This window comes from Puntigrus tetrazona, chromosome 3, assembly GCF_018831695.1.
Source record: "Puntigrus tetrazona isolate hp1 chromosome 3, ASM1883169v1, whole genome shotgun sequence".
In the NCBI taxonomy this organism is placed as follows: domain Eukaryota; kingdom Metazoa; phylum Chordata; class Actinopteri; order Cypriniformes; family Cyprinidae; genus Puntigrus; species Puntigrus tetrazona.
The window spans coordinates 21,139,154-21,152,742 of NC_056701.1; the positions used below are offsets into that span (position 1 = coordinate 21,139,154).

Sequence of the window (13,589 nt, forward strand, 5' to 3'; positions counted from 1 at the left end):
GAAAAGAAAAAAGTAATATAATAATAATATTGCATGCTTTAAAATGAGTGATTTTACAGACAGGCTTTTTTTAACAGCTTTTAAACAGCTCTTTCAAAACACCCATGATCGATCATATATTTACATTTTTCAAATCTTTTTCATCTTTCCCTATTTAAGTTTGAGGTCAGTAATATAATTAAAACCTTTATTTCATAGATTTCAGTCACTTTTGACCAATTATCTTTTTTTAGCCAAATATCTTATGTTTTCACATGATCAAATAAATGCAACCCCGCTAAACACAAGTGACTTATCAGCTTTACGGACACCAAACTTTTCCAAAAGTAATATGTTTTCAACCTACGAAAGGAAGTGCAGCATATGCTTGGTCGTGCATCACTTACCTCACAGAAGAGTGTCAATTTGTCATCAGGCAGCAGTCCGTTGGCCTCATCCAAGAGGAAGTCTCGCCTTATGAACTTCTTGAACCCCCAGTCTTTTCCTTGTACGAAGCGATATGCCCGCTGGCTCTCTGCACAATAAATAAATAAATACATAAATAAATAAAAGCATATTGGCACAAAATTTATTAGTTGGACATGGAACACCGGCCTTGCTCCAGGTCTCTGTAATGGCATGACCTATTAACAAAATCCCATTGAAATAACTTCCATCATGCGCTAAAATTCAGTCTAAGTATTAGAGTGAGACAAAAACATAATCTATGCAAGAAATCTCACACATATCACAGACTAATCTGGATCCAAATACTCTTTAAGAGGCTTTTCTGCGTATCTGGCATGGCCTATAATCTTGCTCTCCATTCATTTCTGCATTATAAACAGTCTGATTATTCTGTGATTTTTTTCTCTCCCGCGGTTCCTCCGAAAGCACCTTAAACCTCCATTAATGCATTTGTATTTTTATAGCTACTGTGACCAAATCTTCATTCCATCTTGCCTGCGCATGTTTCAGCTGACCAGCAGGATCAGGTTCATCGTAAGACACACTGGAAGGTATTTTGGGGGACAAAAAATAAATAAATAAATTGATCTCCCCCGTTACAATAAGCTTTCTACAATACAAGAGAAGTGCCAACAAGCATTAGCGGTTTAATTTTTAATTTTAAAAGACATACGAATAAAAAAAGACAGAGGAAAAACAAGGGTAAGGAGAATTAAACAAAGAAAAAAAAAGACAATGAAGACGAAAAGTAAAAGCAAAATGAATTAGATGGGTAGAGACTAAAGAAAGAGGAAAAAGAACAAGACAAGAAAGAGAAGAAAAGAAGGATCAACAAGAGAAGGATGAAGAACAAGAATACAAGAAAGTGATGCTGAATCAAAACCTGCTGGCAATATCCTACTGGAGGATTTCTCCTTAGTCACTACTTTCATACATGGAACGGGAGAGAAGAAGAGAAATACATGACACAGGAATTGGGGAAGAGCAAAAAAAAAAAAAGGAGAGATGAATAGATTCCTTTGTGCTTTTGTTGCATTGTGGGTATGTGTGACAAGCACACTCTATCAAGTGTGACATCCTCTCTTCCTAAACGTTACACTTGTTCTAGTGAAGCATCTTTCCTCTATTCTCTGTCGGTCGAGCGCAGCTGGGGCTCAAGTCATTGCTGGTTAATCTGCTGCTGTTTGTTTGTGTGTGTTGTGCAGGTGTTTTAACATGGTGTGAAATAGCTGTGTGTTCGCAGCTCAACTGTGACAGTCATACAGATCTACGCAATAGGGGAGCACTGGAAGGGCAACAAAAAACATGCCTCAGGAAAGACCTTGGTCTCTCTTCAAACCAGAGCTTCAGTCACAGCAACTTGTGCTGCTCCTGGTGTCCAAAACCAGAAAGGACAACATAATGCTAAATTACCATTACTATTTTTAACATATAGAAAACAATTTTAGGAACCATTTTAGGAACCTTTTTTTTTTTTTTTTTTTTTTTTTAAATGTGACAATTAAGCACATGTCATCTCCAGATTTGTGTGTGTGTTACAATATATTCTAATTGTATATGTATTCATGTATTTTTACAATGATGATTATTGGGGATAAGGGCAGATGCGTGTATTGATTTAAGGGCAGGTGCATGTATTCATTCTTCACACCTAGCACACATTTTATTATGATTATTATTATTTATATTTTTGTTATATTCAATTAAAACCTTTTAAAATGCTGTCTCTTGTTTGCATGGAAAACGGACACATCTTAGAGATTTATATATAGCGAAAGAACAAAAGAGCTCATTTCTGTGTTTGCAATCAGTGGTTACGTTTAAAAAAAAAAAAAAAAAAAAAAAAAAGGTAAAAGGAAAAATTGAGTACAGCTTAAATCGAGTTCTAAAGTCAGAACTAGGAAATAAAAAAAATCAATTTTGAGAAGTAAATGTTATAGGTTCAACTATTTTATGCTGTAATTGTAGGGCTGACACAATATTTCCCCTATGAGCTGCACATGTGAATATTAGGTAAACCTATTATATAAATCAAATGTATTCTTTACAAGTAAAGCAATCATAGTCTGACCGAGTAAACATCTGTGTTTACCTGCAAATAGTGTCTTTGACTGCAAAATTCTATAAATGATTTACATTCCAATTCTGACATCCAAATGCTCAACGACATTTTTTTTTCTCTAATTCTATGGATTTGACCCATTTCAGTCCAATTTTTATCAGTGTTTCTTCCACCACCACAATGCATGCACAGCTGCAACTGACATAACTACGACCTCTGCTTCAAACTGGTCTATAGTCTATAATCATACATAATTGATACATTTCAAATTGGTCAAGTATTGGCCAATTTATTGGTCTAAGACTAAGTTATGCCTCTGCTGTAGTATTGCTTGCAGGACTGTCTGTATTGCTCATGAGTTGTGATGTCTCGAATTGGACAGACAGGAGTGTTCACAGATGGCATGGTTTGATTCAGCTGCTCTGGAGAAGCTGCTGATGGACCGGTGGGTAATTAACCCTCCCAGAATCAAGAACTCCTCAGTAAATCAAGTTACTCACCTATTAAATGGGAGAAGCAGAATTTCAAAACAGAATTTTTCAATCCCCACAACATACGGGCATAAACACACCCACAGGTAAAAGCTACTTTGTTGGTCATATAAAGACAAAAAAGGCCAAAAACGATGCCATTTCACATGTTTTTGCATAACCCTTGTCCACAGATGCATAAACCTTTCTTGAAAAAGAAGATTGACAGAAAGAGAGAGAGATAGGAGGAGGGAGGGAGGGAAAGAAAGAGTGACAGAGACACTGATTGGTCTCTCGAGGAGGTCTGGGGTCAGATCAGGGCAGTGGCTAAATTTGTGCTCTCATTGGGGACGTCTAGCAACTAACCAATTGCAGTAGGGCAGAGCAAGTTCCTGTTGGCATCCAACCAGGGTCAGGCCTCTGCGGACACGAATACACAAGCAGAGAGGAGGAGGAGTGTTTTAGGACATCTGACAGAATACAGCTCCAATAAAAAGGACTGACAGATGGATTATGCATAGAGGGAGAACAGAGAGTTAAAGCATTGAAATAGAAAGAGCAGCCAGTGGTAATACATATTCAGGCCCCAGCGCTGGGCTTTGGGGCACAGTGCCTAATGTCCTGGCACACGGAGAGAAAAAGAGAAGGTTGCTGTATCACAAATGCACTAAGCATACACACACAGAAAGCCACAGAGGTCGAAAGGCCAAGTTCTGTTTGCCCATACTTTAAAATGCGCCTATAAGTGAGCAAAACTAGATGAATTCCTGTGGGCATGCATCAATTGACCAGAGTTCAACAGCAAACCATTTTAATCCACAACACTACAATTTCCAACTCCTTGAGAAAGACATTGAGGGCATTGAGTAGTCTCAGCCTTGGACGAAAACACCCATTGACCGCCCACAGGTGACCTGATGCATACTTCTCACACACACACACACAAAGCCAAAGTTGGCCGAAATAGCCAGTTGGCTTGCACATACGCAATTTTCAGGTGTTAGGATACACAGGTTTTTCTTCTGGAGAAGATTTTCTCATTGGATTTGCCAATGTTTGCGAGGACCATGGCATCTAGTCTTTGAAAGATTTCCAAGAATTACACTAGAGCCACTTAGTAGCAAGCAAATTATATCTTTTAGCAGATGGTCTTTTAGTTAGATGGTCGCTTCCCGTCTATATGGGCGGTTCTTGGACAGAACAAGCTATAAAGTGGACAGATTTTACAAGAATAGTCAAAAGTCTGGCTACATGACACTAAAAAGAGAAATACAGTGAAATCTGTCACATTTTTCCGAACAACAACAAAAACATCCTCGACTTACAATTACGCCATTAACAGAGTTCAGTTGCACAATGTCAGAACAATAATATAAGTAAACTGACATTCTCAAAACAGCATCAACTCAATCCTCCAGTGTAAACACTACCCAATAATTCCTCTAACCTTGACACTCCTGTACAAACATACAGAGAGCAAAACACCTTTAACTGCCTGATATGATAAACCGTCAGCTCTGATCGGCTTGTCTCAATTGGGTCTGTAAAAACGTCTGGTCTATGGGCGGCTCTTGGCCGGAGTAAGCTGCAGTGTGGACCACGTTATGTTGTTAGTCAAACGTCCGGCTACGTGAGAACACTGCAAAGTACTGCTAAACTAAAGACTATATATGAGAACAACAAAAACAGACAGAGTTTAATAGCAGGTTATGTAATAACACCTGCCACCAACTGAATGCTGATACTTTTAGCACAGATGTGGCGGGTGACTTGTCCGACATCTCAAATTGACTTTTGACAGGAAACTCTGTTACTTAGTAGCAACGGCACGAACTCGAATAATTACATAAAGCATATCAATGTGCATGTTGGACCTTTGGCTGTTGTACATTGTTTAAAAAAAGTTGTTTTTGTTGTTTTGAGTGTTTTCAAAAAGTAGTCAAATAGAAAACAACTAAAGTGGGGGAAAAAATAAATAAAAAAAAATCTAATTCTACTTTTCAAGCTTCCACTTTTAACAAGATATTCACCCACAAGTGAGGTTAACCAGCAAAAAAAAATAATTTAAATCCTCACCCTTCTGTGGCTTTACAGTGAAATCGTCAGCGTTATAAATGTTGATCTATGGGAGTATTACCAGCTACGGGCCACACGGGGCTCACAGCAACAGCAGTAAAGCTGTGTTGTGTAAATATTCATCAAACGGTCAATAGCCAATAAAGCACATTCAGAATCAATATCTGCCAGCACGCAGTCTTATCTGAATAACTACACACGGCACGCAATGAAAGGACCGTCAACTGAGTAGTTTATACACTACCCAACATCCATCCAGTCTACAGCTGTGTGAATCATTTCTCTACTAGCCCAGTGCTTCTGTCCTACAGGATCTCAATTTCTAAAGGTCTGTTCAAAAAGAAGAAGGGGGAAAAGATCTGAAAACAGAGCAATGCACCTATATAACCTAATACAGAAATACAGATTTTTTTAATTAAAATAAGGATGAATACAAAAAAAAGGTAATAATGTATGTTTCTTAATTTCAGCACACAGCCTACTTTATTAACTTTTACATGTTGACATCTCATCTGTCTCTCAACATCTGACTTCTTTTAAACAACCAAAAAAAAAAAAAAAAAACCAAAGTGTTCTCTTTCCTTATTCTCTCCCTGTCTAGCTTGTACTGTTCTAAACAATGTCTAAAAGTTTGTATTAGGAGCCCTTTTTGTGCTTATTTGCTTCTTTGTGTTATGAATCACTTCTTGTATTCATCAATTGTAAGTCACTTTAGATAAAAGCATCTGCTAAATGAATAAATGTACATATACTGTAAAAGGTTTAAATAATGTTGTTTGTTTAGTTTTTTCATGCTTATATATAAATCAATCACTGTATATTGTTGAGAGGCTTGTTTGTCAAATCTCTTTCAAACTTCCTCAATTGTGCAGTACAAAAATACTTACATTCCACAAGAAATTTGCTGGAAGTAAAAACGGTTTAATGGGCGAGAACATTTCTTGCTCTTTTCCCTTTATATCGTAGTCTATCAATTAAATACATTTGTACTTTACATTTAATTCATTTAGTAATCCGCATGATGCTCCTGAAGGGGTAATGTTTCATTAATTTATTCAGGTACCTGGGAGAGTTTGTCAATTGTCTACAAAACAGCTGATGAGGAGTTTCTTCATTTCCTCTACCCTATAAAGAGGATGTTTTGGGATTGTGCGTTTGGAGCATCTCTGACTTTGATGTGGTTCTAAGATTTCTTCCTTGGGAGCTCTCATTATTACCATCACATCCTGTTTGGATATTTGATTTAAATAAAGAGTCCACAACAAACAAGCCCCTCGACATATGCCCCACCCCAACCTCTTTTACCAGACTGCATACACACCGCTCTCGTATGTCCGTCAGACCTGATCACTGATCCTCAGAGAGGACCAGGTTCCTCGGCACCTCTATTTGTTCGTCTTCATGCCCATGACCGACTCCATAAACACAAGTCGTGCTGCAGAGTCCCAGTGCCTTCTCACAGCCTTCTTAATTAAAGCACTTTACTTTGTTTTTATTTCTCTTTCTCCACCTCTGCTTTTCCCCTCCTCTCTCGTTCATCTCGCTCTCCCCCAGGAGGAGGGCAGGATTAAATTGGATTCTAAATGATCCAGAACCGATAGAGCAATTTCTGCTGCCATATTTTCATCCTCCGTCCCGCTTTAAAAACTCTCCCCATCACTGTACGGTGGCTGTCGGCGCTCCCACGTCCCCGGGGACGCCCCAAGCACGTCACCCCCCCCTTCCCCAATTCCAGAGGGGCGCTAAATGGAGAGAACGTTGAGTGGAGGAAAGAGATGGAGGAGAGGGGGGAGCGCGGGGCAAAACACAAGGAGCGCCTTCTCGCCCATTAAGGTGCAGAAAATGAGAAAATTGGAAAATGAGAGACGGGGTTGTTCAACCTCTCATCTCATCTTGCTGCCACAATCTGGCACCCTTTTCTCTTTCTTTCGCTCCCGTTCCTCTGCCCATATGTGAGATTCTTCAAAAAGATGAGAGTGTGACTGCTGCTCACACCTCAGTTTCATCTCTCCGAGCCGCCTTTGTGTAACATCTAATACAGGCTTGTACAAAACCACCAACATCAGCGAGAGGACGATTCAGGGGAGGTTTACTTGATTAAGCTTACCTAAAAAGTAGGGGGTGAAGAACATGCGTTTTCAACGCTAATGTGAATTAATTGTTTGTACACCAGAATAAGAATTAGTTGACTGTATACCAAAATAAAAACAAGCATTAACTGTCCATCCAATATACACACATTGTGGAAGGTATTTGGTGATGGTCGTTAGTTATTTGCTTTATTTCGATATCTCTCTTTTGTCCAGCACAATAGTTGAACATCCTTGACATTCTTTCAAATATAACAGAAGTAGACGAAGAAGAAAAAAAAACAAAAAAAAAAAACTGCATTTAAGTTTTAAACTGAGATGTAATATATTTGATGTCTTCTGCAGTCATTTGATAGCTTTGTGTAAGGAACACAGTAAAATTTCATTAAAATGTTGACATTTGCCCCAGTTGTCCTTGGCAATTTATTCAGTTTACAAAAAAATGAAAAATAAATAAAAATGAAGAATCAGGCTGATCCAGTTCACGTGTTTAACTCGCTCAACTATGAGTTAGGAGGGGAAGATTATTGGTGAACTGTCTAAAATTCAGTTCGTTAAATAGTTTAAGTGCTGTTTAGTTGAGAACTTATGTTAAGCGAATCGTTCTTACACATGTTCTTATTTGTAATAACTGTTTATATAAGTTTAATTGTTACAATGTTTTCTTATATTTTTTCTTAATTTTTTTTTTGTTGAGGGCTAAAGCTCATAACCAAACATACATCTGTTTCACCATTTCTTCTCTATAAACCAATAAACTCCATAACCTTGCAAGCTACAAAGTTCACTGACCTAACACACACATACCCACACTCATATCATATGCATATCGATTTTTTTCCAATGTGTTATATTTCTATTTGCAAATGCGCATTCGCCAGGTTTTAACATCTACACCAAGATGTCAGAACTGTTTTTTTCTTATGGGAATAACAAACCACCTTACACAGAAACACACACCCTCCAGCTATGAATAATACTTGGTTTAAAAAAACAACACAGAAAAATCTAAATCAGGCATAAAGTTGTTCAATCTGAGCGACTGTAATTCAGTGGCACTGAAGGCCAAACCCCCTGAAACCCACTTACACCCATCAACCAGGACAGCCTGGGGGCCATCACCCCCAAAAAAATCTCAATTAAAACACTGCCGCCTGCCTCAAATCTAATATTACAAGGGGAAAAGTTCATATCAAATGTTATTACTTTCACAGAAAATAGCGCACCATTCACACTTTCAAAGGCATGCCAGTCTGTGATTAACTTGGTTTTGCAGGTATCCGTGTCTGTAGGATCTACAGGTCCCTAAAGGAATCAGGCCATACTGAGCTAGTCTGCAAAAACACTCTCTGATTAAATAAATGTTTCATAAAACACTGATTGTGATGAGTACGCGGGAACGAAATTTGCTTCTGCTTATGCACAGGTTTTTTTTTTTAAGGAGATCAAATTATATACTAGATTAGAGGTGGACAAAAAAAAACAAAAAAAACAGTGTATGAGCAATTTTAAAATCATTAAAACAATACATAGCTATATCGGTTGGAAACTAATTTAAACGGTTTATACTGTATATAAGAAATAATAAAATAGCCGAAATGAAATTAACTATCATTAAATTGTTAATTCTTTTTACTTGGAACTGGATGGACACAAAACTAAAGGCAAGTTAAAGGAAGCTAATATCCAGGGTGTAACTGTACCCTACTGCTTCCTTCACCAAATAAAAAATCTTATTGTAGAGTTGATTGACATCTCACCCATAGCTTTGGTTTCCTCGCCCTTGGCGTTAAGGATGGAGAACTTGAACTTCGCCCGAACCTCGCTTTTAGGACAGCTGACCAGAAGCAGATAGAGCGACAGATAATCTTTACTCTCTTCATCCAGACCTTTTGGATTTACTCGCAAACACCTGCTCGAAACCAAAGAATATTACATCAACAAACTTTGTTTTAGTCTAAAAGTTTATGTGGGAAAGAAAAATAGGAAAAATATGATGCCAATCCATGTGTGCTCCTCCCAGTCTTACCATTTAAGCTTGTCATTGGCCCCCGAGGAGAAGGTGGAGCTTTTGATGACCTCACCCATCTCCTCCCGGCAGAAGCTGAAGTTGTTGATGGTCCACATATAGGAGAACTTAACCACTTTGATCTGGACAAACACAAACACGCACAAGAAGATAACAGACAAGACACTTCATTCTTCCATTTATCCATCTACTTTTTTTTCTCCTTTCCTACATTAGATCCGCAAGTGTTGGCCAAGACATCAAAAAGCGACACATCAAAACCCCCTTTTATCTTAATGCGCTCTGACAACAAACAGGATGGGGAGAACAAGGAATAAAAAGACCTCAAAGAAAAACACTGGGGGAGAATGATGGCAAGATAAATGAAAGCATTAATGGAACATGTTTCACTAGTCGTGGGGATTCTGAACACGCTGGAGGGTCCTGTGAAGTCACACACACTCAAAACACAGAAGATAACGGCCAATACATATATTTAGACACATATACACAGATCATTCAGGTGCATGAAGAGATGCATTCTTAAAATAAAATAAAAATAATATCAAAATCATGTGTTTTTTTTTTTAAGGACCAAATTTCTTTTAGAAGGATTGCTTTGCCATCACAAATATTTTAAATAGAATACAGTAATTAAAACCAATAAAAAAAAAAAAAAAAAAAAAAAAAAAGTTATGCTGTTTTAACTGTGTTTTTGATTATTTAAATACAGCCTTGGCGAGCATAAAAATATTTTACAAATATAAAAAAATAATTAAAAAAATGTATTGACTTATTGGGGTGTTCTGGTGCTTTATGAAGCTTAACTGCCCTGGTAACTATTATTATTATTATTATTATTTAACAAATCATTATTTATTAAAAATGAAAAAGAACATTAACATTCTTTTAAAGTACTTTTGTGTTCCACAGAATGAAGTCATAGGGAAACAACACGTGAGTTAATAAACCGGGTAATTGTCACCTTTAAAAGGTTATTTCGAAACTTCTACTTAGCAGGTTAAAAAAAGATGACGATCACACATGGTCCTGCTAATTGGCCATTTTTATCATCAAACGAGACTTAATGTGTGTCTGGGACACCAGCGGTGCTCAGATGTGCACCTGCAAGATTTAGTTTCCCACACAATTTAGTTCCAGTCTAGCTCTAACACACCTGCCAGTAATTTTGAAGTAAAACCCGTGAAGTTTGATTGGCTGGTTCAGGTGTGTTTGATTAGACATGAAACAAACTCTGAAGGTAGACCACCAGAATTGAGCACCCCATCACAGAGTATACAGATTCAATGACTGACCCATAACCAACACACACACACACACACTCACCTGTGTGTAACACCAGCTTTCGGCCACAGGGCCGCTGGTCATTTCTGCAGGAGGGGGCGGACTCGGTACCCTGGACATCGCCAGTTTTGAACGTTGAGGGTGGGGTAGGGGGAGGGTCACTACGCCAGCCACCGCAGGACGTCCCCAACAAAGCGCACACACTTGATTACTCACTCAAAGGCAAATAATGCACACGCACGCATGTGTATCTCACAGCCGCCGCCAGGATCCGGGCAAACACTGGTGTTCAGCGTAACCCAGAGAACAGAGAGGGATTGCAGGCAGAACCTCGAGGTGTTTTTCAGTGAGCCGTCCAGTTCATTAGCTTCACAACCTGCAGCAGAAAAAATAGCAAAAACTTAGGGAATTTATTACATACAGCCTTAAACTTAAGTTTCAACTGTCTCAAATATTCAATAAACTTTAGAAGTTCATGTACAACAATTAAGAATTCAATACATAAATAAAATCAGAGTTTTATTAATAAAACATTATATTTCTACTAGAGGGAGAGCAGATATTGTTTTTTACAGATAGCTAGCTAGGATGATACCAAATAATTAACCCAGTGTTTATAAAGGATACTGAACGGTAAATAAAATATATTAATCACTTAGTAATAATATGAAAAGGTTTACTTTCAATATTTTAAAATCTACCTCTGAAGTGCTCTATGCCAATATCAACACAAAACACGTCGGCCAACCTTTATTTCAACATTATTTTAAATAAATAAATGTTGTGTGGTGATGCTGAGTGAAGTGATCTAAAAAAATTTTTTTTTTACTAAATTCAAATAAAATTCAATACAACACTGCATATTAGATGTAATAGTATTAAACTGAGTAATAGCTACACATTGTTATAAAGGAATTTATAAATGAATGAAACAACTTAAAAAAAAAAAAATTTAAAATTAAAACGCAAATTTATATTATTCAAAATATAAAAAGTGTTTTTAAGTCATACTGTGTGAAGAAATCAAAAACCAGATACAACCCCAAAAAGATAAATAAAAAATAAAAAAACCAAGATGATTTTGTACAATGGCAGGTTTAAAAAAAAAAAAAAAAAAAAAAAAAAAAGGTTTACCGTTTTTCTTGTACATAAGTACGAACCACACAAATATACGGAGTCAAACAAACCACCAGATCTTGTGCACTGTTTGATCTCTGTTTTGTTGATATCTAGTTCAGCACTTCTACATGTGCCACTGGTGTCAGAGTAAAAGCTAGACCTCTGAAGACTCAGAAGCACCATCAGCAACTACAGCGAGTTTAAATCCGTCAAAGCTACATGTTTATAATGCTGGAGGAAAAAACAATTTCTTCTTTTTCCCTTGTGTGGAACAGCCCTCCCTCTCCTTTCCAGGAGAAAAGCTCATTCATCATTCTATTGGCTCTCTTGTTCATTTCCCCTCAAACCTCTGAACCTTAAACCTTTTCAATCTTTTTTCTTCAGACCAAAAATAAATAAATAAAACCGAACCTCAAGACTAATCCTTATTTTTTTCCTCTTGCCACTGCTAATTAAGGCACTTTAATCGTTAGCTAGATACACCCTAGCCATTAATGAACTGACCAGAAACACCAAACTAGCCACTTATCCAACAGTACAGCAAGTCATTAATAGGGCTAATTAATGGATATAAAAACAGTCCAAGGGAAGCTTTTGACTGATAACCAATTAAAGCAGGAAAAGCAAATTTCTCGCTCCATGAATGACATTTATAAATGTTTAAAGAACACGTGGTCAGGGGTCATGAGCTGGGTAGAAACGTCTTTATTAAAATACGACACTTATAGGTAACTTTTTAATTTACTTCACAGAACATTTTCTGCGGTCAGATCACAAAGTTATAAAGACTTGAACATTTCCCAGACACACAGACTGGGAGACCTTTGATTTCAGCTCAACTTAAAAAAAATATAATAAAAAAAAACACAAGTATTATCCTCTCTTTTCTCAATCTGAAGCGACCTCATCACCCTTTCATCTCCCATTCCTCTCTCTATGTTTTACCTCTCTCCCCTTTCTCACTCAACCTGCACGTCCCTTCGTCTACGAGTGAGAGAGACGGAGACGTTCCTTTCCCCTAATTAGCATTTGATTGAAAGGATAGACCACGGCCCGGCAGAACCTTCTGTAAATTGTGCGACGATTTGAAACCGAGAATGAGAGAGGAAGAGTACATGGTGGCGGAAAAAAAATGAACAAAGTGCAAAACAAAGTGTATTGTGGGGAGGAGAAGAAGAAAAGAAAATATTAGGAGAATGAAAAGGTCAATTGAAAACTTTTCAGAAGTACAGAGCAACTCTTCCATTTCCCACCTACACACTAAGGCTGGGTGATAGTTAAAATATAAGCCAGTATTTTTCAACAATACAGAAAAACCTGAGATATTTATACATTTAGATTAAAAGAATGATCTGTTCAATAAGAGGAGTCTTTTTGACTTAATAGTCATTTCAGCCAAGTGGATGTGAAAAGATGTTTAAGTAAAATGCATGCGAGTCTTGAAAACAATAGAGGATATTTTATTTTTGTGCAGCAAAACAATAATGCATGGTAATACATTTTTTTTTCCTGCTACTTTTAATATTATTAAAAATTTGACAAATTAGTATTTTTGGATGCGACAAATGTTAGTTAAATCAGAGTTTAAAATCAAATCAGTACCAACCAAACTAGACCATATTTATTTAGGCCAAAAATAATTTTTATTATTTAAATTTGAGTGATTGGGTAAGTGAAATGTTTATGCAGTCCAGTGTCTTTTGATGCATGTATAAATTAAAAGTGATAAAGTTTGTTGACAGCAGGCCGCCTCTTGATAGGTCAGCAAAACGAGTTTTGAATATTGCTACAACCACACTGATGACTTCACCCGTTACAACTTATACACAGTGTGCACAAAAGAGACAGATTTTTTATTTGCAGAATTTAAACTCATCAATATCAGCTATTCCACTAAAACAGACAACAAAAAACGCAACAGATAGATAACAGATAATATACTAGCAAGTACTAGCAACTTAAAAAGACCTTTACAAACCACTGTGATTTCTACAGTTGCTTAATTTTATATA

At 37.1% G+C, this 13,589-nt stretch overlaps 1 protein-coding gene across 3 annotated transcripts in view; it reads right to left on the reverse strand.

Annotated features, from left to right (window-relative positions):
• The window catches only part of LOC122337364 (speckle type BTB/POZ protein), an 84,421-nt gene that overhangs the window by 45,822 nt on the left and 25,010 nt on the right, over positions 1–13,589 (reverse strand). For all 3 annotated transcript variants that reach the window (XR_006249534.1, XM_043233774.1, XM_043233775.1), the window contains 4 exons: positions 10,501–10,834; positions 9,175–9,296; positions 8,906–9,057; positions 387–514 (listed from right to left, as the gene is read on the reverse strand). Coding sequence is in view for 2 of the 3 variants with exons in the window: in XM_043233774.1 (XP_043089709.1) it covers positions 387–514; positions 8,906–9,057; positions 9,175–9,296; positions 10,501–10,578 (480 nt within the window). In the remaining variant the exon portion in view is untranslated. The remainder of the gene's footprint in view (positions 1–386; positions 515–8,905; positions 9,058–9,174; positions 9,297–10,500; positions 10,835–13,589) is intronic.